General features: G+C 44.1%; 1 protein-coding gene across 1 annotated transcript; it reads left to right on the top strand.

Moving 5' to 3' along the window:
* The first annotated feature begins 1,655 nt into the window (after nucleotides 1-1,655).
* On the top strand, nucleotides 1,656-10,335 carry BAMBI (BMP and activin membrane bound inhibitor). The gene is made up of 3 exons (XM_078664361.1): nucleotides 1,656-2,053; nucleotides 7,271-7,558; nucleotides 9,546-10,335. The coding sequence occupies exons 1-3, from the start codon at nucleotides 1,975-1,977 to the stop codon at nucleotides 9,962-9,964; spliced, it is 786 nt and encodes a 261-aa protein (XP_078520487.1). The 5' UTR covers nucleotides 1,656-1,974; the 3' UTR covers nucleotides 9,965-10,335.
* Nucleotides 10,336-26,638: the final 16,303 nt, after the last annotated feature.

Genomic DNA, 26,638 nt, shown 5'->3' with positions numbered 1-26,638 from the left:
TTGTTAGAACCTCAGGCCCATAAGGAACTGAGCTTTCATGCGGGTTCTGCCTCTCTCCCTCTTCCAGGATTTGATGTTATGGCCAGAACTGCAGACTTTGGAACTCTAGAACCAGGTTCGAGTCTCAGCGTCAACTTATCATCCTGTGATTCTGGGCACATCGCTTACTCTCCCCATTCCTACTAACAACGCATGTGACTTTGTGTAAGGTAACTGGTGTGCTTGTAAAGCAATGCAATACCTTTGGGTTAAGTTTGCTGTTTATATTAAAAATTACAGAAGAATGCACTAAGAGGTAAAAACAATGCCTTAACATAAGGACAAATAGATACCAATATATTTAGTGATTTGTAAAGAATGAAACCAGAAAAACTAGGTAAATTGTGGCTTCCCTGCTTAAATTGTATGATGTAAGTAAATATTTTATTTAATCAAAATTCTTTTTTCTTCATTATCGTATTATACGCACTTTCGAATATGTGAGTTCAGAATACCAGTTGCACCTTTAATCAGTACGTCTGAGTGCAATGCTATAATGAGCCCCATTAATGTCGAAGAGTGCACATGTTAAGAAATAGCCTTTTTTGAACTTTGAACAGACTATCGTATTTTACGTGTGTTTGTGGTATGATTTACATTACACATGTATTCAGGGCTCGTGCATGGGCTTTGAGTTCAGAGCCAGGCGCTTGGCTCTGCTCTCCCTGCTAATTTGTTGGCTCGCCCACTGTTGTATTTCTACAGGAATAACAACATATCAAGGCAGGAGTATGAGTAGAAGATTTATTAAGAATAAATCTGTAATTATATAAACCCACAAGAACAGGCTAAGGAAGAGCAATGCTGTCGTGTCCAAGTCACGGAATCGAATGACCCGACAGCAGAGCTCAAACATAGAACATGGAATGCGGTATGTGTCATTATAGAATACAGTACACGTCATAGAATTGGAAATAAAAGGTACAGATACAACACCCACCTTTACTAATTTCTCACAAGGAAGAAGTCTGACAATGTAAAGGGCATTTTAAACTCAAAGCGCGTCTTAGGTTTAGTTAAACAGTTTTATTTAGGACCAAACCCAGAATTGCCAGCCAGCAACTGTATGCTTTATAAATATTTTTTTCTCTCTCATTGATAGTTGTGGGGAATTAAGTTTCAGGCCTCATTGGTTCTCACGCGTAAAATATATAGTTAAACAACGCCTATAGAAATCTTGCAAAAATTAGCTGTAGAAACAATCAGATAATTTGCACGGTTAGTCATATATTCATTTTAGTCTGTAATTTACTTTTGCATCTGCCATCAGTGTATTGACAGCTGCAAGCATGAATTATTTGGGGCATATATTCTGCAGAGTAGCACAGAGTCGTGTGTATTCTTTTGCTCCCATAGAGGGCGGTGTTTCCTCACGCTGAGATGGTTTTACTGTTCGCCGGTCGCACTCGGCTTCCACAGAGCGGGGCGGGCGTCAGTCCACGTCACACAGCGTCTCTTTTGAACCCGCCCATTCTCCCTCCCCTTTATGAATGACGGGCGGGCGCCTAGACCTGCGAGCCGTGTACGTGTGGGCGTGCCCAAAGCTCGAAGAGGGCCAATGGCTGCGCGCGGTAGGCGGGCGCGTGGCTGCAGGGGAGGACCTGTGAATATGCAGGGCTGGCACGGCGCGCGGCGGCAGGCAGAGCACTCTGAGGCTGCACCTGGATGGGCACCGTCTCCCGAGGACTAGTGGACTGCTTTGAGGACCTGAGTGTTGTGTGGCTGCAGACAAGACAGCACAGTGTGGCACCGCGGATCCGTGTGGCGTCCCGGAGTTGGAGGGTTCTCCCCATGCCGCAGACTGAGCGGGCAGACGGGCACTGAGCAGCGCATCTCTCCCCGCCCTCGGGAGCGGGCCGGGCGGCTGCATGCGGCCAGTTCCCCGCGGGTCGGTGCTGCCCTGAGGAAAGAAACCGGAGCAGAGTTCCGCCCCCGATGGATCGGCGCCGCGCCAGCCTGCTCGCTTTGTGGCTGAGGCTGGAGCTGTGCGCGATGGCAGCGGTACTTACAAGAGGTAAGCACGGGGGCAAAATTGTGCGCTGACCTGGTGCCCCCTCCTACGGCTCACCGGGAGTACCACATATTCAGATTCGATCTGGGTGGGTGTAGATTTAATTTCCACATTCATTGAGTTTAGTTTTATTTTATTTTTAAGACGTGACAAGTTTCCTACAGAATGAACTTCTTTCCAGTTCACCTTGCCCGAAAAGTGCCGTCCCGTAGTTACTGTGGCCGTTAGAACGCTTACCACCTCGCTTGGTGTAATGTTGTACCTTTGTTGCAACTTGCGCCCATCTCCCACGTTTACATGCGAACCCTTCCAGAGCAGACCCCAGGGCACGCGCTTGTCACAATGTTATTGTTAGCCTGTCTCTAATGAACTTCTCAAGACTCGCAGCCCTGGGCCACCGTAGAGGCCCAGCCCTGTGAACTGAGGAGCTGGTAATCTCGCACACACTGTCCAGCAAGCACAGCATCGTGGAACTGCAACATGTACAACTCACACACACGTACAATGGTACAAGCTCATGCTATTTGGGCTAGATCACATACATCTCACCTGATCTGCCTTGAGACCCTCTGGGTATGTAGTGCGCTATATAAATTCTATGACTTGACTTGACTTGATCTCACTTTGAGCCACACAACGCTATAAGATCGGCGAACAGCCACATATGTATCTAAATTCCCCCAGACTAGGAAATTAAGCGAGCGTGCCTGCAGAAATTGTGCATGCATGTTTAAAATTTGTGTGCCATCATAATATTTTACATATGTACAGTGCTCTTAAAGCTCAATAGAGTGGACACGGCTGCGTACCTTTTTGTACGCATTGTAAATAAGAAGGCCCCTGAAATGCACTTCTACCAGTATCACGTGCATGCAGGCGAGTTGTATACATGCTTTAATAGTACAGGAGTGTGAAGACGCCAGGCCCGGCCTGCCCCACTCCCTCTCTGCTCTGGTAGGCTGTAATTAGGGCTGCCCGGGGAGGGAAGCGCCTCTGAAAAGGCTGGGCTGGGAGAGGCAGCAGGGAGGGACCCAGACTGATGCGGCGCTCCAGATACTGAAACTATGCGCCTGATAATGAGATAATTAGGGGATCACATACTTCTGGCTGCTGTCGACTTCAAAAGCTTTTAAGAGCAGCCTGCAGTCTCTCCTGCAGCCTTCGTGACTAGAAGCAGACATTTTTCTTTAATGGCTAAGTACAGTAACCAGAAAGGGGAACAGCGGGGGCATTGTTCGGCGGCTGAAAACACCACAAAACCCCCGACGGCCCGCTGTAGTGGGTACAAAGGAAATCGTTTAAATAAAAATGCACCTTTGTTACACCCATGCAAGTCTCTTCTTTTGGGAGGGTAAATGTTTTTTAAATGGTGAGGGGCACCAGTTCCATAGACTGCACCCATCTAGGTTAAAAAAAGGTAAAATCAGTTTACATGATGCAGATTTTGTTGTGCTTGCTAAACATACCATCATGCAAAGTTTCATTATTTCTGTGAGACAAAGCAGCTCCCTCAAACTTTTGCTGTGTCCTCCCCGTAGAAACAACGGGGCAGTTTTTCGTGTATTCTTGTACCTTTTTCGATTTTATTATGTTCTACGCGAGAGTTTGCTAAGTAGGTAGGGATTTACACGTTTGGGCCTGGGGTTTACGCGCAGGGGGGTTTGCCCTGAGAGTTCTGAGACATGGCAAACACATGCTGTCTGTTAGTCGGGACACACCCTTCACTACACTTCTATCACCAGCAGGCATCTTGAGATAAGGGCCTGCAGCGGGGGTTGGTAAGTCTAGAGGCTAACACCATCGAGAACCCAATGGCACCATTGGTTTTCTTTTTCAAGGGGGCGCATGCTACGTTTCAGATCTTGTTTGCAGAAATCCTAGTACAGGAAGAGCGATTTAGAACCCTGTAAGCCTTTTGATGACACCTGGCGGAAATTCCAAGTTGGTTTCTTCTGGGTACGATTTATCGTCTGGATATTTGGACAATTGATGTATCACCCTTGGTAGGCACTACCCAACATTATCCCAATGTATAGGAAAAACAGTTTTTCGCTGAAGATCATGAAATAACACTTATCATGGTACAAACTCACTACTTAACTGGAATGAATGTGATTAAGAGTCACTGAATGATTTTCCAATTTTAAAAAATTGACTGATTTGACTGAAATCATCGAATTGTGCACCCCTTCACCTTATACCACCAACATTTCACATTTCTCCACATCACAAGGAAAACCGCAGGACCACAGTAACCAGTTAAAGATGCTGCAGGAATTTCTTTCATGGGTGTTCATTGAGTATATACATCCTCCTATGCATCCAAATACACCCCATATTCTGTCAGCCCCCCGCAGGGTCCTCCGTGACATCATGGCACTCGGTGTTGTGAATGTGTGCCACAAAACCCAGCTCACAGTGGGGTTTTTCGCCCCTGTACACCTCGTCTTTGGAATGTGATGTTCAGACGCCGGGGGCGGGTCATCCGGCTGGCACGAGTGGCTGCACACGGTAAGCGCCAGGCGGCCCGGGATAGACATCAGTGAGCAGAGGCAGCATAAAGTGAACTCTAAGAGGAAGGGCAGTGAGACGCCACACTCACTCACTCACCAGGGCGTGTGTAAACAAAGCTACAGCCAAGCACGTGAGCTGAGAGCAGATGCCAGTTTTTCAGACCGGAAATAGAAAGGCCAGGTGCTGGTCCGACAGTACCCAAAAATTCTCGTTAAAGACGGTGGCACTGTCGGGTGGGAAATGACGCGCTTCCGGCATGAACTCAATTTTGAGCATTTTCGTGTGAGAAATGTATGTTCTTCGCGAGCACAGGTAACGCCACACGAGCAAGGATGCAGACTAGGATGCAGACTCCTTTTTCCAGAGGTGGCGGTAACGAGTGTTTTAGTGAGTGTTTCAGGTTGCCAAGAATTAAGCACCGTGACTCCCTGTTCCTTTTAAACCTAGTTGCACATTTCCTGCCCGCTACTGCTTTGGCAGGAAGTGCGAGCTCTCACCTCCTATCCATCATGCGTTTCCACTCCCAGAAGGCCAGAGTGATTCCAATCAAAGGTGGCGTGGGCCACTGTAAAGGGACTAGCAGTGCAGGGGAAAAGTTATCTTGTTCCAGACCTGCATCTTTGAGAAAAGGGTCATTCTGTAAACTTTGTTTGATATCAGCTGTGGTTTTGAGACCTATAGTGACGTCGTTTTCTGTATGGCCCCTTTAGGTCCTTATGTGGCTGCAGTACTGTGTGGACAACATATTTTATTAATGCTGTTTGTTGGTACTTCAACTCTGTGCTAGAATGGGCGGGCGTAGTCCATGTACTTCCTTCCCTTATGGAAAAGGAAATACATTACAAATACTATGGTGGTGCTGTCATGTAGGCTGACAGTTCTCATGGGGAGATCATTGGGAAAGATGTCACGAAATGTATTCAGTAAAAAAACTGTTCTGTTCGCATTTCTACCAGGTTGCTTCTTTTATTATCATTTTCTGACCCGTTATTCTTGCATAAATTGACCACGCAGATTAATAGCGGGTGCTTCTGGTCCACACTTATTTTATCACACACCGAATGGTGACCAATGTGGAACTACAGCAGGCTTCGAGCCACGAAAGGACATTTTAGATCCATATTTGGGGGAGATGATATATAATACGCCCATGCACCCCACAAAGTTTACTTGGTTACATCATGCTAAATTGTTTTCAAGGGAACATTTCGTCATCCCTTTGACCACATTCTGTGTCACGCGAAAGGAGACTGGAGTCTCTGAGACGACTTGTTTTTTACAACCTTCCATTTGGGTTGATGGAATTGACTTTGGCACGTATACCCGCTCGTTGTAAACTGCGCCGCCTGTTTTATTGTGCTGACTAAAGGTCGCGCTGCACGAAGGGCCCTCTCGGGAGAGCCGCCGACCCCCTTCTCTTCAGATATCGCGGCTAGTTGCCCAATTTCACACTGTAAAGCGCGGCGTAGCTGCTGCGCATGTCTCTGGCCTGAACCCCGACGAGTACCTTTTTACGAGGTGCTACTTGACACGCTTAAACCAAGCTGCTGGCATAAAAGTGCCAAGTAGTTTACGACCCAGTGGTTCCGATTAAGGCGGCCTAACAAAAAAATCCCTAATGAGTGCCGTTTCCTCATACCGCATTAGCCTTTTGGAAGGCCTCCCGGGCTTTGAGTTCCCTCCTGCGCATTTATTTGCCCGGTTTACTACCTCGTTGTAAAGTATCCTGAACTCTGCATCCCTGGCTGTCTGCACAGTCGATGGCACTGCATGTTTGCTTTCAATTAACCGAGGGGTGACTTTAGTCTGTGTGGACTTTGTTGGTGTGTGAGCCCTGGCTGTGGTAGGAGTGTAGGTTGTGAGTTATGAGGCACATGCTGGCTTCCTGTAAGACCAACGGACGTCAGGCTCGTCTGTCAGTATTTAGGGATAGGGGACGACTGATCACGAGAGCGGTTCTTGTATAGACCCATAAGGAGACTTCATAATAGACAGCCCTTCCATAGACCTTTGGAGACAGGACCTATATGTGATGGAATCGATCCCACCCCTTCCGGCATGCCAGTTTATTTTATTTTGAAAGTTTTATATAGCGCGAACAAGATCTTTGCAGATATCAGAGCGCTTTACAAAATCAAGGGGTAAGAAAAACAAGAGAGTGATTAACAGGCTTTTGAGCAAAAAATAGTTGTAGGTAATAAATGAGTAGCAAAATAGGGTAGGTACATGAGGGAGCATAGTCAATCAGCTAAACCAATAATACAAATAGACAATCAGATAAACGTTATTCCCCATTCTAATATAGGCCATACCGGCGCCCATAAGGAGACGTCCCAATAGGCAGCCCTTCCATAAGCCTTCGGGGACAGGACCTATATGGATTGAATCGACCCCACCCCTTCTGGCATGCCACAGTTATTCCCCATTCTAATATTGGCCATACCAAAGCATCCCCATTTCGCTATTGTATTGGAAAACACTCGATTTTTGTTAATCTTCCTTTCATCCTGCCACATCTATTTATTGCAATGGTGGGTGGTCTACGCACACCTATTCTCGCAAAAGTTTTTAATTATAAACTCAATAGTTTGATCAGTGTGCTATGTCTGATAGTGTGTACCTAATCAATCTATTTATTGCAGCACCAAAGAGCTTTTTTTCTGCGGCTAAAAATGCAACATCTTAACCCGTATCTTTTCCCTCCAGGTGAAATTCGGTGCTACTGCGATGCCGCGCACTGTGTGGCGACGGGCTACATGTGCAAGTCTGAACTCAACGCCTGCTTCACGCGGCAGCTGGACCCCCAGACCCCTAACTCCCCGCTCATCCACGGCTGCCTGGACTCCGTGGCCAACACGGCCGACCTCTGCCGGGCCAGGAAGGCCCACAACCACACGGGCAGCGCCGTGCCCACATTGGAGTGCTGCCACGAGGACATGTGCAATTACCGGGGGCTGCAGGACGTCCTCTCACATCCCAGGGGCGAGAGCTCAGGTAAGACGCCCCCCCTCGGCCGCTCCGGCGGCCCAGGCCCGCCATGTCTGCCATCGATTGCCTTGTGAATGTAATTAGACACCAGAGGGAAAGGCCTGGGTGGAATGAGAAGATGTATTTCTATTGAGCGGCTTTTATGTGTCTGCAGCAGCATTAGAGACTTGTCTGGCCTGTACCCTTTGCCTGGATGCAGCATTGGTTTCTGGGAAATAAACGTGCATTGTTACTTGGTAAAGTGCAGCCCTCCTGACCTTAACATGCAGACCCCCCTGGTCAACAGCAGCACTGAGCTGCTGTCTCCTGTACTCAGGACTAACATTACAAAATGTTAAATAAATGGACACGCTTTTATTTGAAGGTTAATTGAGGGTAAAGAAGCCTGCACCGCTTATCTTTAGGAACATACATGTTTAAAGATTTCTTGCAGCAAAAGTGTAAAAATATGATGCAAGTCTTTCGAAAATATAAAAAGTTTATTTCATTAACACGCAGAACTGTTTCACCGTAGTAAATCGGGTTGCATCAGTGCACTGAGAAGTCTTTTTTTTTTAAAGTGATAGTTTTCAGACGTATTTATTTAGTAGCATTCATTCTTTCCCCCACCTTAAAACAATGGCAATAATGAACTAAGGCAAATCAGTTATGTTGCACTCTTTGGGTGGCCAGTGTCCCTGTTATACTTAAGCAACATTATACTTTATTAAATCGAACACATTCAAACGTTTTGTGCAGTGTGCATCCTGTATTTCAGAGTCCTCTTTATTACATGTATGTGATAAGGAAGAAAAAAGAGTACAACAATTGCCTAGTATTTCACAATTTGGTAAAGTGGAAGAGCCAGAATGAATCTCCTGTTTCCTGGTTTCCCAGTGGGCAATTCACTAGATGTGTATGCCTCACCGCCCTTCTACATACCTTACTGTCAACAACCCACAGAGACCCCGTACCCTCACCTCTGGACCACCACCCTCCGGGCAGCAGTGCAGCCCGCTATTACACCACAGGCCAAACCTTTTACCCATGTTCTAATACATGGATGTGGAGTTAAGAATATTAAATCTAGGCTCTCCCTCTAACGGGACTTGCCTTCGATATTTTCTCCCACCATAATAGCATGCCACAATATTCTACTCTATTCGAAGATTACACTCTCCTGGGATATTGTGCGTGTGGCACTACAAGAGTACCTCATTAACTCATTCAGGATTATTATCTGAGAGGTGTTTTGTCCTGTAGAATTGTGGTGCTAATCACTTGAGAAGCCAAGAACCGTTTGAGGTAAATATTGGAGGGATTAGGACATTTTACATTTGTGGGTTCTGGACAAATGGAGTTCTCGTCTCTAACTAATGTTTTTGGTAATAATTAAAGAGGAGTTGGCAACGACGCGTGCAGTTATAAGGCAAAATACACATGCACGGATGCTGTACATTTGCAAGATAATTATAAATATAAATATTTAGTAAAATAAGTTGAAATACTAAAAGGTAATAAATATACAACACATAGTAAATGCCCAGGAGCTAGGGGAGGAAAATTACAACATTGTAGCCCATAGAAGAGGTAGAAAAAACGTAAAAACCCAATAAAAGCGGGGTGGAAGAAAGAAGCAAAATACAGGAAATGGGACTCAACACTTGAGTAGTTCTAGGTGTGTAAATCAGTCTTAGAAAGTGGGAGTAGATTGCGGTGGAGGGAGAAAAGGTAGATCAGGTCTGGGAGCATCTTTAAAAGTAGGACTTCAAGATCCTTGGGAAGTAGCTGTGGTTATGTTCTGGTCTAGGGCCTGTATAGCTACTGGTTGGACCATGGAGTTGTGAAATAAATTTACATAGAAGATAAATGGCTGAGTTGTCTGGTGAAGCCCAATATAGTGACATCTCCACACATCCTTGTCTTTTGGTAGCCCACATTTGCTTCAAGTTCTTTTGTGTTTCACAGTAAATGTCATAAATACTAATATGCAGTTTTCTTCTGTCTTGCACAGGTCAGGGTGGCAGATACCAGCATGACAGCAGCCGGCATCTCATCTCCAAGGTGCAGGAGTTAAACTCTTCGAAAGAACTGTGGTTCCGGGCGGCTGTGATCGCCGTCCCCATCGCGGGCGGTCTGATACTGGTGCTCCTCATCATGTTGGCACTGCGCATGCTCCGGAGCGAGAACAAAAGACTCCAGGACCAGCGGCAGCAGATGCTGTCCCGCCTGCACTACAGCTTCCATGGGCAGCATACAAAAAAGGGGCAGATGGCCAAACTGGACATGGAGTGTATGGTACCGGTCACCGGTCACGAAAACTGCTGCATGACTTGTGACAAAATGAGGCACACAGACTTGGGCAGCGAAAAAATCCTCTCACTTGTCCACTGGGGAATGTACACTGGCCACGGAAAGCTGGAATTTGTGTGACCATTTTAAAATGAAAAACCCAAGATAAACATGGTTAAAACACTGAGGCCTTCTTAGGGTTCTGCTGGACAGGAGCACTTTATCAGCAAAAGAAGAGTACATCTTTTGCCATCCATAATTTGGGAGGGAAAGGACCTCTCAAAGCCAATCTTGGATATTTCTTCTGAAGGATACCAGAAGTTGACGTCTTTTGCACAGAAAAAAAACTGTATTATGTGCTTTCATTTTACAAACTCAAGAAGTGAAAGTTGTACACTGTCACCAGGGTTATATGAGCTATCGGGAGCAAGTGGATGCAGTAGCGAGCTCCTAATGTATGTTAAGTTTCCTGTTGTAAAGATTTTCTAAAATATATATATATTTTGTCTGAAGTCAAATGGTGCAGTTTGGTCTTCCTTTCGGTTTGGCATGCCATTGCTATTAGACATATGCCTTTGTGGGAAACATTTATTTGTATGTATTTTTTATGTTACTGTCTTTTCCATATACTCCATAACTGTCATTTATACAGTGGATTTTCATTTTTTTTTTTAAATAATCACACACTTAGCCAATCCCCATTTCGAGCCGACCAATATTAGATGTTTCTGAGAAATGTCCCCTTACCCAAGTTTAGATGCACAGCATTTTACACTAATTTTATTTCTACCTCTAACTGTACTCCATGCTATGTATAAGTAGTTACGGTGTCTCTACCGCAGAGGTGGGTTTATATTTGAGGGAGAAAAGGAAGCGCAAAAAATCCAAGATTGCTCAATATAGAATCCATTCAAGTCACAAGTTTGAAGGGAGGATTGACATTACCCTTGGTTATTCGTAAATTGATTTTGTCCCCTGGAGACTGTTTTAGGTAGCTCTGGGCATTTTTTACTATGGGTTTGCCAGAGCGAGGCTGCGTGATAGTTGTCGGTTTGGGATTTTTATGTGTAGGCACAGCAATGTAGCACATTCAGAGTTACTTGGAGGTCATGCACATCTGATGGCCGGTGGAACGGTGTCTTGTAAGGTTATCTTTTCTCTAGCTTCAGTTCAAATGCACTGTAATTTTCTATTCTAGCAGCTAAAACGTGGATCAGTATTGAACCTTGAGAAGATTGTTACTCAAACCTGGCCATGACCGCACCTACACTACAATAAATTTGAGCTGGTGCCGGTGACCACGCTAAAGCCCTGAGGCTATTAAGCGCCACAAATGTAGTTAGCGACAGTGTCACAAAGCGTTTCTGTGACTGTAGATCTAACGTATAGGGTTGTACTCAGAAAGGCCATTCTAGAGTAAGGCCCTCAATTAGCCATTGGGGGTTTTAAATAGTTACCAACTAGATATTGCCCCATCAAAGTCTTTTAGTGTGGGGTGGGGGGGGCTAGGGGGTAAAAGGACATTGGGGTTCTTGCCATCAAACAAATACATTGTTCTGATTATGCATAACAGGATTATAGTACGCCCAATGACTTTTATCTTGGCGGCTAATTTTTGGCATTGTTAAAGGTCTGTTGATTTACAAATTGTTTTACTCCCTTTTGAAAGAAAGTATTTGTTATGAAAGATAAAAAGCCCCGTGCTCTGGCTATGACCAGAGCCTGCCCTTCCCTGTTCCTTCTCTCGGGGTGTGGCTGAAGACAAAGGCTGCTCGCCTCTCCTGACTCCTGGGATACTGAAGCACCCTGTCTGTTATCCGGTACCGGTTGCAGATAGAAATATGTATCAAAACAACTGTTAGATGAAAGGGGATAGAAGACCTAATGGGATCGAGACAAGACTACACCATTATATACGACAGGTGGGGGATGGGGAAGAGAAGCAGGCGGAAGCCTCAGAGCAAAAGGGTGAACGGGAGGAAGTTTAAGAGAAAATCCTGAAAAAAGGCAGACATCACACAGAACAACTATTGGGGCAAGAAGAAAAGCATTTTTGGAAAATAAGGTAAACCTTCTTTAAAGTTTGGCGGGGTCTCCCCGGTGGTACGCCCAACTGGTGGGAGAGTTCCATATGCAGGTTGCACTGCCGAATAAAAAAGAATGATTACGTCACAGGCTTTAAGGTGCTATGGGCACTGTTCAGCTAGCTGCTCTCCATATTTGGTGTTGCAGAACTTTGGTGCACTCACTCCGTAAAACATAAAACACCCCCATGTCACGCGCGGTTCGGGGTCAATGCATCTAAGTACACAATCTGTGTGTTTTTTTACGTGACTTCTGCCGGAGTAAGACAGAATCACTCTACTAGCTAAACCCCGTCTACTCTCGTGGTAATGCCAACCCTGGGGGCCCAGTTTGGCTCTTGACATTTTTACAACCTCTCTCAGTATTTGCATCGCATTCCTTTGTTTAAGGTCATAAAGTTAAAAGAAAAGAAAAACAGAAGTAACTTAAATTCACAATTCATTCCCAGCACATTTAGCACACAAATGCAGTTTTTACGATCCCAGTAATTGCTTTTGTGCTGAAAGGAAATCCTGTTTCACACGCACCATACTCTGGAAAGACCACGCATTGCAACGCTCTGACATAAATCAGTGAGCAAGCTCCCATGGACAGGATGAACAAGGCGATGACATTGTCTTGGTTCAAATGACCAGCAGTCACTTAGCTGCGAGGTGATGCTTAGCTTCCGGGTTAAAAAGCACCTCCCACCCAACCTGTAGCATACCTGCCTGGAGAGCAGTTTGGTTGCATAATTTAACATCCCATCACCAAGCGACCCTAAATTGGGGCGGGCACTGATCTTGTGTCAACACTTACCTGATTCGGAAGCTTTTATAGAGGACTTCTGGAAGGGAAAAAAAGCATTTAAAACCCAATTCACAAAATAGAAGTGAAGTACAATTTTCACATGTAATTATGTTGTATGTGTGAGAAACTTTTGCCATTAAGGTGTACATTACACGCATAAATGAAGAGTGAGCATGAGGAAGGTGTACCAGAATAGTACTAAGCGTTTGCCTTGACCATTTGGTTGACAGCCACAAAATTGACACTTATAGTGGCGTTAAAATTTGTAAGTAAGATATCAGCGACAACACCTCCTTTTCATCCTAATTGGCCAGGCGCAAGTTATTCCTAAAGTTTAAAGAAAAATGAACCGTGAACAACAAAAGCAAGTTTGTAGGAGAAATTATTGTATCTTAACCGTAGGATTGTTTAATGTATGCATATTTACTTGTTAAAGTAGTTATTTAGCGCTGCCTGATAGTAGCGCTGAAGACTGGGAGAAACTTCCGGAAGAGTGCTCCATAAACGTAAAGGTTAGAGACAGAGTTGAGCTTTTGAATTGAGTCTTGTTGAATGTCTTTATTGTCTAGCACCCTTGAGGTGTGAGGGTGAAAGTCTGAGTACTTCTGGGAATCAACTAGATGTTTTAGGTTTGGATTTGGTGGCTTTTGGAATTAAAAGATTAATGTGCCTTTTTTTCCCCTCCCCTTCTCCAAAAACCCCTATGGTCAGTTTATAATTAGGGTGGGGTAGATGATGGCAAAGTATGCCCTTATAAGTGATGGGCAGCGCCCATATAGTTTGCAAACCACTTGTATCTCAGGTAGTGCTTTTCTTGTATGCAGGAGTAGAAATTTAAGTGAGAGCTCTGCTAGATTGGAACAAAGTGTTGTGGCCTAAAACTGGTCCAAGATCAATCAATCCATTTGTAAAGCTAAGGCGCTCGACCTCGGACCTGGGGATCTGGGTTCGAGTCTCGGTAACGACGCCAAAAACCCCCTGTGATTCTGGGCAAATCACTTAATCTCCCCGTGTAACGTAACTGGTGCTATGTAAAGCGCTCTGATAACTGGTTCGGTTCTAGTTCGCGCTATATAAAACTGCACAAAAAAAAAAGGCGCTGGGGGTTGAGGTAAGGTTAGGGTCCACCCTCATTGGTGCGTGGTCAAAGGCACTCACGGGAGAACAATGTTCAGATCAGCTCATCCTCCGTGCTCAAAGGCGTGATGGTAGTACTTCCTCTTGGGGTACCTCAGTTGTCATTCGATGGATCCCGAGGTCCCATATAAAGAAACTCAGCTCTTCTCTTCAGCAGGCCTGAACCTGCTCAGAAGAGACCTGCCAAGTGCAGCAGAATCTCGGGGTCCACCGTATCGAAAGCCTCGGAGAGCTCAAGTTAAGCCGCAGAGAAGGTGACCAAAATGTCAAGGATTGGTTGACCGTCCTTCTGTACCTGCAAGACTGCAGTTTCCACTACTTTCGGGAAATTGACCATGAGTCATTTTGATGGTTTGGCAAGTGGTTCTTCTATAGGATTAGGTAAACTAAATGAGCAGAGACAGCCTAAATCCCCGGAAAGAGAAGTGAAAATCTTTGGGAAATTTCTGCTAGAATAAAGGTGAAATCTGACAGTCGAAAAGCACATTAAATGATGTTGCAGCAATATAAAAAATAATTAGAAACTATAACCACTGTATTTATTTTCAGCATTTCTGAACGTTTATAAAACAGGTTTACGGGAATGTGATGATTTCAAGACCCCCTCATGTACATTTTACCCTCATGTACATCTGTACAACTATATTGAGTGAGTACTCTGGGTGAAAGTCCTGTTTTTTCTTGACATCTCCCCACATACTGTCTCCAGCAGCCTTTTATGTGTCCTGAAGCCCGAGTATCTGCATCATCAGCGCATCTTTTGCCACGCCCATCTTTGCGTGCTTGGACACCGAACCACTTGCCTGTGCTTGCTGAATTCATGTGCAGTGGATGCTGGGCGGGCGGGCGGGCGGGGGGGGGGGGGGGTGGGGGTGGGGGTGAGTGGGATTTGGAAGCCACCCTGTAAACGCTAATAATGTTGGTGCCAAGGGTATACTGTGGAATATACAGTACTTCAACAAACTAAAGGAGGAAATATCTTGAATATCATAAAGGGCATGTATATGGGTTATCCAAGACCGGTAAGTAACTGCACCCAGGTAAATCGGTGCTCACCGTACATTTGTCTCAGACTTGTTTGAGATTAAACACCTCAAATGAATATAAAGTATCACAATATTGTTCCACACTAAAAATTAGGCCTTGGTGGAAAATTACGTTCCGCTCGCGGAATTTGCGAAATTTGGGTAATTTTGCCTTCCGCAGAGAATGCAACATTGGCCAAAATTCAGCATTCCGCGACTAGGCAACATTTTTTGCTTGTTTGCGTTCTCGCATGCGTGTTCGCAAGATATTTTCCCTCGAGCGCAAACAACGATTGCGAACAGTAAAAAAGCATCGCGAACAAGCAATTCCGCGTGTTTGTGGAGATTTTTTTCCTTTTCGCGGAGATTTTGCGTAAAGCGATTACGCAAATTTCGCCCTCCCCTACTAAAATGCGGTCAAAATATTGAAAGGTAAGTGCATGCAGGGAAGCGTACATTTTCTAACTTTATCTTTACCTTGAATATATGTATATATATATATATCATGGTGCATATTTGTCCCTTGATGTTCTGTCGATATTAGTGTTCCAGGATAGTCTTTAGTTGTTAACCAGGGGTTCTGCTTTCAGTGCTTCAACCGGTGCTGTGGCTAGGTGGTACGAGAGCCCACTGCACCAGAAATATGCTACCTACCCTGGGGCCAAGGGGCCCATTTCCTTCCTTTGGTTATGGCCCATGGTCAGGGTTACGGGAATTATGGTGCAGGAGAGGGCCAAATCATGCGGTAGGATTGAGTAAATTGTGCGGCAAGAAAGGGCAAATTGTGCGGCAAAATACACCAGTTTGTACTAGTACTACTTCATTATTTCACCATTTTAAACTCTGTAACACTGTCTGGGCATTGGTTGCATCTCATTAGTAGCAGTGTAATACCCAAATATAGCAATAAGCAACAGGAAGTGACTAGTTCAGTTTTGCAAAGTGCCTTGCACTGCACTGCAATACGCGTCACCGTGGTACCCTTGCTATATAACTACAGGTGCCCGCTGCTCATCCAAACCTGTACCTCAGCAGTGCTGTTTAACAAAAATAACAAACTCGTCAGTACTCAGTGCAGTGTTAATGTCCATGTATAAGAAATGTATTTCCACAATACCATACCTACCAGTGGCTCTGAATTCTGCACTTTAGTAAATAGTATTGTGATGCGCCCAGTAATGCGACTATAGACTACTCGTAGTGAAATTTCACAGGCTGGTCTATTTTTTTGTTGTTAATTGATTGGTACTTGATTAGCACAGTCTGCCAATGGCACGGGATCGTGGTGTTTCCTGGAACGAATTCCTCGAAGTTTCACCTGCCAGAGATTGGACATGTCTGCTCTGGATCTAACAGTCTGGAGCTGCACTAATGCCTGGCTTCTGTGTCAAGCACTAGCACTATCCCATGTGCATTGTCATGCTACAGGGTGGTCACATGACCTTGGTTGCCAATATAAACACCTTACATGCGGATCTATACACACGCTTGTGATTCATCTACAGACGACCATGAATAGTACATTCTGCAATCAAAATGCACAGAAATAAAACAAAAAAAGTGATGGGTGGAATGCTTGAATTAACCTCTCAGCCACTGGGCCGCATCTCAGTCCATAGTTACCCGGTACCCCATGCCACCTGAGGCTAGACCCAGCCATCTGCAAATCAGTGTTGACCCAGCTCCAATAGGAACAGTCCAACCTGGAGAGGATGTGGTCTCACAGCTAGACTGCTGACATTGGAGCCGAGAAACCAAGGTTCGAGCCTCGGGGTTGACTCCGCATCCTGTGATTTTGGGCAAATCACTTAATCTCCCTGTTTCCACCCCAAAAAAATAAATAATGTATCCTTGTGTAACATAACTGGTGCTCATGTAAAGCGCTCCAATTCCTACAGGTCGAGTTCGCGCTATATAAATGTGCAAAAAAAAACTGCGACACAACATCCAGTTACTCAGGTGTACAGTGAGTTTCTTCACAAGAGCCACTGCCACCATGGCTCTCCACTGTAGTTTTTGCAATAAAGCTAAAATCTAGCTATCCATCTTTATGCAACTTTCATCTCACCATACCACTCCTGGAAGTTTGATATCTCTTTTCAAATTAAGAACATATTCAACGCTTACACACTAACCCAACTAAGATACAATGTTGCACACTCGACAGTGTGTGTATCTCCACTAACAGGATCTGACTCCAGGCTTCAGTGGAAACGTCAGAACTGGTAATGGAAGACGCTCCCTGAACTTACAAAAAAGTGTTGTGACTAGTGGTCAATTGCGTGAAACAATTGTCACGCAATAGACCATGGGTACTCCACAAATATTTCCCAGGGGCCAAAAAGTTTGGTCTGTGGTGTGACAGGGCCTCAGTCATAATGGTAGGGTGGTGGGGTGTGTGTGGAGGGAGGGGTTGTAAGGTGGGTGTATGGGAAGTGAAGGATGCATATCTATGGGCTGAATTGAATTTCCCAATATGGAACCAGATAACTTGGAATCAATAATGGCTTCCCTACTTGACCAACTTGTTTGATCCTCAGCAGTTGATTTAATTCAGATTCTCCTTTATTTTTCTTTATCACATATAAGAGGACCTCGAAATCTATAACTTCAGGGTCTGTGCTGTACAAATTCTTTCTGTTTGATTGGATAAACTTTAATGTTCATTTATAAGAGCAACTCGGCCTCCCAAACAACGCACACTGACTTGTCTCTTAGTTTACCGTTGGCCTTGTTGTCGATTTGGGGAGTAAAAATGATTGCTCATGTCTGACAAGTGCTGAGTTGAGTAAACAGCAGCCCAGTGCTGCTGTTGACCAGGGGGCCTCATATAAATGGCCAGGAGGGGCGAATACGACCCCAGGCCGTGCTTTGAGTATCACTGCAAATAGACGAATTACATTTCTCAGGTGTACTGTCTCTGTCTTGGTGTCTCTTCCATGGTTGGCCACCAGATAGAGGCAGGTTCAATACAAGACAAACGTTCCCTCACCTATATGCAGGGCCACTGGAAGGCAGCAGGGAAGGACCAAATTCTGCGTCACGGTTGACTAAATTATGTGGCAAGAAAAGGCAAATTATGCAGCTTTTTATATTTACTGATCGTATTGCTTCATTATTATGCCGTTTTGATACATAAGCACTGTTTGGGCAAAGGTGTAAACATTTTAGTACCAGTCTAACACACAAACATAGCAAAAAGTAGCAGAAAGGTGAGCAGTCAACCTCTGCGAACGGCTGTCCATAGTGCTGCCATAACGTTGCTGAGGTTTTTGTTACTTGATCCATTCAAGCTAGAAGATATTTGTTTAATTGTTATAATCTGCATCAGATAATGGAATATGTGGCATATCCATTATTATGCAAAAACGCAGCAGCGAAAAAATCGCATAATACCCTGTATGGTATTATGAACCAGTTTTACACCAGCATAACAAGCAAAGAGATGGTGATTTAACAAGCATATAGAAGCCCAATGTTTGACAGGCTTTACTTGCAAGTCATATAAATGACACCTTAGTAAGACATCTTTTGAAACACATAAGTAAGCTAGCTCCATATACCATTGAGGTAGCACCCACTATCTAAATAATACGTGACACCCATGAGAGACTTGCACCATACTGCAATTGTATGGGCTGTGGAAAATCTCGAACTCTGAAAACAAGAACATTTAAATTAATTGATTTCTTGAGTAGTGAGAATATGTTGAGCGATGGTCTTCAAGAGTTGAATATTGGAGAGTAGGGCTGTTCAACATGAAGGGTACAAGTGTTCTTTGCACCCCCATGCCTCAGTATGGGATACACGGGTCAGAACATGAAATGCCTGCCATGTTTAAAGTCTCATTGGTGGCAGGTTTGCTTTAGCAACCCAGTCTGTATGCAGTGCAGGGGCCCAACGTTTTTCTCATGAGACTGCCACCAGTACTGCAGAATACGAGGTTGTTGAATATCAAGGCTGCCTGTCTTGGTTTCACCTCTTGTCTCTTTCACCAGCCTACACTCCCTGGGGCATATTATCAAGGGCAATATCGCCACTTTTGCAGCACTTTTTGCCGAAAAAGCGGCAATATTTTTATCGCCCTATTAACAAGCCTGCGCTAACAGGCGTTAGCTGTCTTTTTTCCATTTGCATGTCAGCAAAATATATCGCTAATGACATGCAAAGTAGGCGTTCCTGACTAACACGTCATGGAAACACTCATAGAAACAACTTTGCTCTATTATAAACGCTGCCCCAGAACCGCAAAGCGATTAAAAAAAGCCACGCTAACCGCGGTTATCGCCGGTAATGCTAAAATCCTGACTTGCCTATCTGTATCATGGGAGGTGGATTGTATGGCTAAGCCCACATCTCCCTATCAATAAGGATTCGCTGCAGGTGTATGGCTGAAATCCCGCATTTCGCCGCTATTGCCAGATTTTTAATCGCCTTGGAGATATGCGTTGATAATAAAGCGATATCTTGATGACTAAATCGCGCAAAGCGGGAAATGCAATATTTATCGCGTTTCCTTGATAATATGCCCCCCTGTCTTTATGCCTTTCACACACTTCTCACAGTTTTTCTCTCCTCTTCCTCATTGCTTCCTTTCTCCCATTTGCGCTGGTTCAAGAGGTGATGATGGAAAATAAGCAGTCAGTCAAAAAGAATGTTTATTTAGACCATTAGTTTTTAAACAGCATAAAAACCCAGAAATTAGTCATCAAAGTGTGTATATTCAATTTGACATTATAAAAATTTATATACGCCATTAAAATCTTCTCATAAAATTCATAAGAACATAATCATAAAAATGTACGTGACTTAAGATCTTATCATAGGCTTACATAGCAGATTCTGGCATTTCCACAGAAAGATTGCAACCAACTTAAACACGGCGGACCTTCTAACAGTCCAATAAAATATTTTTATTTGCAACCATATATCTCCCTTTGGCACAAGAAACAGCCAGATAATTAATATTCGTTAAAAGTGACCCTGCTTGCTCACGATTGCGGGTGCCATATTTTAAAAAAGGTGTCTTAAAATGGTTTTCCGAAGAGTCTCAACATTTAAACAGTACAAGAGGATGTGTAGATTACCACATTTTACACTCAGGCCACAGGTCATATACCAGATGCGTCCACCATCACCATTTTTACCTTGTCACTGCTATAACTTGGATTGATACAGATTGTCTTCCTTAACAATTGCATATTCATGCCAGTTGTTAGGCAGTGAGTTCACCTAAGGAAACCACTCCTTATTTTACCATGAGTTGAGCATAAATTGGGCTGAAGACTTTCCCTTTACGTACTGCCTTTCGGGTTCTCTGCCAATTTCCTTTGCTAAGATGCAGAGTTCACTCCTCATGGTTTCTATAGGCAGATTCTGGGAGCCCATCCTAAGACCCATTACCATACATATGTCCTCCAGATTTTTCCGACACCCTTGTCCCAATTCACTGTGTGTCATCTCATTTTTACACTATAGGGATACCTTTTGCCCATCGTCTGCATTCAACCATAGCCAGAATCTAACTACCTCCACACGTGCCAGATAACTCCAAGACATAGTGCCCTTTTCCATTCTTACTGCCTGAATCATTGACCTCAAGAGGGACACTAAACCATTCGGACATTTCCCCATCTCAGATTCCTAATTCCCTTTTCCACTTAAGCCTAACAATTCTTCTTCATACTGAAATTGAGGACGGATCATAGTGGTGTAGGCTGTTAAAACTGGCCTTAGGGACATATCCCTGTAGTCTCTATTACATTTTTCCAGACCACTTATTGATGCAAGGGCTTTTGAGGGCTTTTATTCTAAGAGATTTAATATGGTGCTTCCGCAGTAAACTCTTCTCAAACCATACCCATAAGTACTTCTATTTATTAACTGATTACAATTTCGTGGATCCTAAGTACCACCTACAATTTAGTTTTTTTTTTGCCAAAACCCAATGTCTTAATGTTCTCCAAGTTTGCCACTAGCTTTTTGTTGTTGCAATTCTTCATGAAAACATCCAGCCTCATTAGTAAGCCTATCTTTGTCAGATCCATAATAGCAAGATCACCCGCATACAGGAGACATGTTATATGGTTCCCATCCACCATGGGGCTCGCACCATTTCCAACTGCTACAACTGACAGTAAGTCTGCTATATACAAGGAGAAGAGTAAGGTGGCCAAGACACATCCTGTCTCAGCCCATTGTTGGTTGGGATTCTCTAAATCATCGTCCCATCATTTACCATAATTACCGGAGCCCAATTGTGTGAGTGCAACCCTTTTATTATTGCAAAATAAAAGATATTGGGGATATCTTGTTTCGCCAGTGTCTCCCATAAAACAATTTCAGTCCAACTCAAAGGCAGCACAGAAGCCTACGAAGAAGCAAAATAATCTGCCCCTTTGCTCCATAAACTTCTATGCGAGGGACCATAAACAGAAGCAGGGATCTATCGTAGAGTGGTCTTCCTTAAAGCCCCCGAGTTCAATATGGTATAATTCAGCCCATTCCTTAAATCTACCTAGGATTTTTTTTTGCAAACAGTTTTTGACCCACATCCAGCAGGTAAATGAGCTTGTAATGTTTTGGATCCTTTGTATCGCCCCTCTTGTATATCGGTATAATGATGGCCCTTGTTTTCACTGTAACGGCAGGGAGGTTATCTGCACCCACCGCTCTAGTCAGTGCCTGTGACAAGATGGTGTTATTAATATTGGCCAGTGAGAACCGATTTTCGATATCCTCAACCACCCCATTCCATTGTACTGATCTCAGACCCAACTCTGTATATTTATTTTAAATATTCGACCCACGCTTCTTTTTCCACCACAAAGTTCATTGCCCCCATCTCCTTGCCTGTGCCCAGCTGCACGAGTTTCCAATTTTTTTTAATAAAAAAAAAAAACTTCTATATCTTCTAACAGATTTTCCCAGCGGCTCTCCTTGTATGCTTTTTTCAATCTCTGACCAGTTTTTATATACTGTCTTTGAGTTCTGGAGGCTGACATAGATCTCCTGGTCAAACTTTCGGATTTTTACCCCTTTCGTGATCTGGGGCTTTAACTTTCTACAGTCCCTTTCAAACCAATTGTTAGGTTTCCTAGTGTCGGGCCGAGCCCTTTTCTTCAGCTTCCTGTTATCATTTAGCTCGACCCTGAGGCAAAGAACAAACAGATTGATTGTATTTTCATGCCATTTTCTAAATTTTACAGGGGTTTATGTCAAATCTTGGCCCTGCTGCAAATTAGCTAATTTAATCAGACATACCTCAGAGATTATGGTAGTGAGGCACTTGGAGTGATCTATATGTCGTGATGAAACTGTTTCTCAATTCCTATTTCACCCCATGTTTATTTCCAGTTGCAAGGGATAGTGGTCGCTACCCTCTACTTTCAATACCCGGAAGCTCAATATTTTTATAAAAGACCGAGGCACACATATAAATATTTTCAATTGGGTAAAGTTGTGACCCATTTTTAAATGTCTGACATGCAGGGCGATTGGAATCCTTCCGCCCATTAACATAAAAGATGCCTTTGGAGTCCACAAATCTTCCTAATGCGAGGTCATGCATGGCTAACGTACTGGGCGGGAAACTAGCAGTATTATTATTACAGGATGACAATATCTCCTTAAAAAAGGGATCCAACTTTCTTGGGTCCAATTTATGGTTAAAATCTACAAACAATATAATCACATCCTCCTTGAATCTCTTATGTTCAGACCAATATTTTTCCGCACTCCCACCTGTATGTAGATGTTAATAAATAGCATACTGTCTTCTCTCTCCTGTCTGGATTATAAAGATGCGCTCTGCAGGCCACCTTCCAATTACATTTTACTTCTATTGGTGATACCTTTTTTGCAATCTTGGGGGATGTAAACATTGGTAACACCCCCCCCCCCCCCGGATGGGGCCCCCTGATGTCTCTTCTTCACTGTAATATTTACCGGCACAAACCCATCAATTATCAGTGTTTTGTCGCATAGCTAGGTTTCCTGTAAGCATACAATATCATATTGATCCATTATAACTTTGAACCTTTCTGAGCTCTGAGCATTACATTTATGAATACACACTAATATTCCATGATAGGACCCCAAGGCTGTGGGACCATGCTTTATCCTAGTCGATTTCACTCAGCCACCCGTCCTCACTATAGGCGGGTGATTAAAGCACAGCATATCTACTGACCACACAAGTTCCTTCTGAGCTGGAATGTGTGACCATTATTTTTAGGTCTTCCTTCTTTATGTACCCTTGTTCAATCAGCATGACCTACCTTGGTCCTAAACCTGTGTGACACCCCAGAAAGTGTTTATTCATTAAGCCAGCTTCTGGCATTTCAGTTTCTGGTATGAATTAATCCCTTCCTTTAACAACTCACATTCTCCCTCTGCAAGCGCTGCCATAACCAAACCAAAGTACAGTAATTCCTTTATTACTTCATTCCCTTTATTATTGTTTGTGAACCCTACTTTTCTGAGGTCCTTTGACCCTATTGTTTTCAGACTGGGCCATTTTGAGATGGTTTATAGTAACTGAGTGCCAGTGGTGTAACGAAAGTTTAAGGGGGGCCCCTGCAATGTACACGGAGGCACCCCTGCTCTGGATTTTATCCGGAGCACTCAGATCTGAGTACTGTGCTGAGGGCACCCCCTGTAGCTAGGCGGCCACCCCGCACCGCGGGGATGCAGGGGCCTGTGTTACGCCCCCTGTTGAGTGCGATTCAGGGGGACTAATTTCCTTTTGTATGGGTTCAAGATAGATCCACAGCTTATTTACTCATCTCCCCTGCTAGTATCCCTTTTTTACTTTATTTGCATTGCTTTCAACACCCTGGTTCATCAGAGCCTCCATATCCTCCACTTTTTTCCACCTTTTTAAGATTTCCAGGTTCTTTCTTGCTTGCAGGTTGGGGATTGTTCCACATTACACTCCCTACGTTTCCCTTCCCAACCCCTTCTTCCCTCTACACATTATTAGATCCCATTGGAATGATTTCATGGGATTTCCTTTTTTTATCTTTAGCTTTTTGTTTTGGCCCTCTAAGTGTGTTTATGGTTGTTTTCTTCTTTTCCCCTTCCCTTGCTTTCCTCCCTGGGCCTTTTGAAACTCTCTTTGTACCAGGGATATATTGCCTATACATAGTTGGTTCTCCCTGCTTCTTTATCAACCTTGAATGTTATGACACAAACACTTGGAGCACCATCCACCTGGGAAGCAGCCCCTTCCGCCTCCCTGCAGTCTTCATTACCCATGGATTGCTTATTTTCATCAACAGGCTTTACCAAGGTTGGCATATGGTCCTTTATTTGTTTTAGTTCTCCTGTGATAATTTGTAGTTGTGCTTTTTTTTATTTTAAGATGTCATTGTTAATCACTGCCAACTTGGTAATCCATGCATGTTTTATTGTAGGATCAGCATTATGTCCAGAATTGAGGCTAATGGTGACGTTGAAATCACCAAATTTAAGATTTAAATTTGCTCGGATCCACCTGTTCATTTACTGCTGCTGACGTGAGCTGGTTTTGTGGGTTGTCGAGCTCTTCCCTAATTTTTTTGCAGTCCCTTCATCTTTCTCTTCGTTTGATCCACCTTATGTCCCCCCTGCTTGCGTCACCCTATTTTCTAATAGGGAGAAAAGCTGGGGTGAGGAGGACAACCCAGGTTCTAATGTGAACTTGTTACAGTCCAACATATCAGGATTTTTTATGGAGGGTCAACTTAATCAGAGATCCGATTACCATTATTCCCTGTACCACTTGGTGTCCTTTCTCTAGAGACTAATGCCCCTGGTTGAGCTTGCCTTTTTTTAAAGCGTTTGCTCACAACTGTACTTGCTAATAAGTGCTTCGCTTCAGCTCTGGCTCCAGCTTGTTGGCAAACTCCTCCGTAGCAGGTCCAGTGGTGGGTGAGCACAAACACAACAGTGTCCGCCTTCACAGTATGCACAAGAAGCGTTAGAAGACACAGGTCTCCAAAAGGAGTGCCATTACCCACCACCTATAATCCTCTCCAAAACCAAGCCCTCACTTCTAAAGGACTATGCATTTGTCATAAAGTCGTACTAGGAATTGGTGCCTCTCTTCTATGCTTCTTCATCAAATATCTTCATCATCGCACTCTCCATTCACCTACTGCCAATCTCATGGCGGTTCCGACTACTTACGGAGTCCACCCACACAGCAGATATTTCTCAGCTCTTTTGGCCTGAATCTGGAACAAAAATGTCTGTCAGATCCCTAGCCAACCACAGAGTCTTTCATAAACAGCTGATAACCTATCTGGGTTCCGGCTAGCTTAGCAACGTCTCATTTATTCCCAGTTGTGTTAGGAGTTGGTACCAGGGCACCCTTCTTGTGGTATGATAATATGTGGCCAAAAAGAATAAAAAGCTGGGCGATGTTTGCCAGCTAACATTCTTAATTAGTCTGCATGACAGCAGAGGTGTACTTAAAAACACTACTGTGGTTCTTTCCTGATTGGCACCATGACTTCAATTTGCTTGATTTGAGGTTTCCAATCCCTAAGACACATGGAGCTGATTCATAATTATTTAACATCAGGTTTGCATTTCTGTAGACTGATCTTGTCTCTAGGGCCTGATTATGAGCTGTATGATACTGGTGGGGTTACAAACTCCACACCAGGAAGTACCAGTATTGTGGGATAACACCATGCCCATACAGTGCCGTTATGAGTTAAACCCCACTGGCTGGGGAATACCTGTGGATCCCTGTTTTACCTGGCAAAATCTGTACAGAATTCACATATTTGTGAGAATGAATGCTCTCATTTACCACCCGCTCTGAGCAGGGTCTTACTGGAGGTGGGGAGGGCATGTGCTGGAAGGGACAAATGTGGTGTGGAGGGTATCTGGGGGAAGGTCATGTTGTAGGGAGCAATCCATGTTCCCCACGCCATACAAGGGGTCAGGTGGGGACCGGGCTTCACTTGATTTTATGGTCTGGATTTTCCATCCTGTAAAATAAGATCCGGCGTTCTCACACCTGATAAATGTGGGTATGGGAACATGATCTGCAGTGGGTTAACATTAGCTCCCTCGGTGCTGGAGTGCCCGAGCTACAGGGGTGCACCTCCGGCTCTGTGCACCGGTGCTGGGCCCCTGCCCCGAGAGCTCCTGACTGGGTTCGGGGGTACCGCCTTGTACTTTGCAGGGGGGCCCCCTCAAGTTTTGTTATGTCACTGAAGATCTGCTGGAGCAGTATTCCTCAGAGGGATACCGCTCTGGCCGAATTGTAATCAGAGCCTTAGTGTCCCACTTCTCTGCTGATGTCTCACTGGCTGTTCTTTGTGTAGAGTGGCATGGACAATGATATAGAAAGCTAATAGCTATGTTAAAGAAATGGTGAATACAATAAAAAAATAGCTACTGTGAACAAGACTTGTCGGGACCATCTGTCTGCAAACTGTATACAGTAGAAAAGAAAATAGCCTTGTGATTGTTTAAATAATACTAAGACAGTCCCTAGCTACTGTTCTTAGCCAGGCACAATGTTTGGGGATTAATGGTTAATTATTTATGTTTTGACTCCAGGGTAAAACCAGTGGATGGCAGAAGAGGTGAGTAAAGCACAAAAACAGGCAATCTGTCAGGAGTTAGGTAGGTAACAAAAAATGACGAAAATCCATACATTTATTTATTATTAATATTTCTCGACAGCTTTCCATGCCAGGGGCTCTTTGCAACATTCTAGGAACAGATACAATAGTAGGATAACAGACCTGTATGTGAGAAGCCTAATATAGGACTCTAA

This window comes from Lissotriton helveticus, chromosome 10 (genome assembly GCF_964261635.1).
Source record: "Lissotriton helveticus chromosome 10, aLisHel1.1, whole genome shotgun sequence".
Taxonomy (NCBI): Eukaryota; Metazoa; Chordata; class Amphibia; order Caudata; family Salamandridae; genus Lissotriton; species Lissotriton helveticus.
Note: the sequence above shows the minus strand (reverse complement) of the source record. Positions and strands in the feature narration are given on the sequence as shown.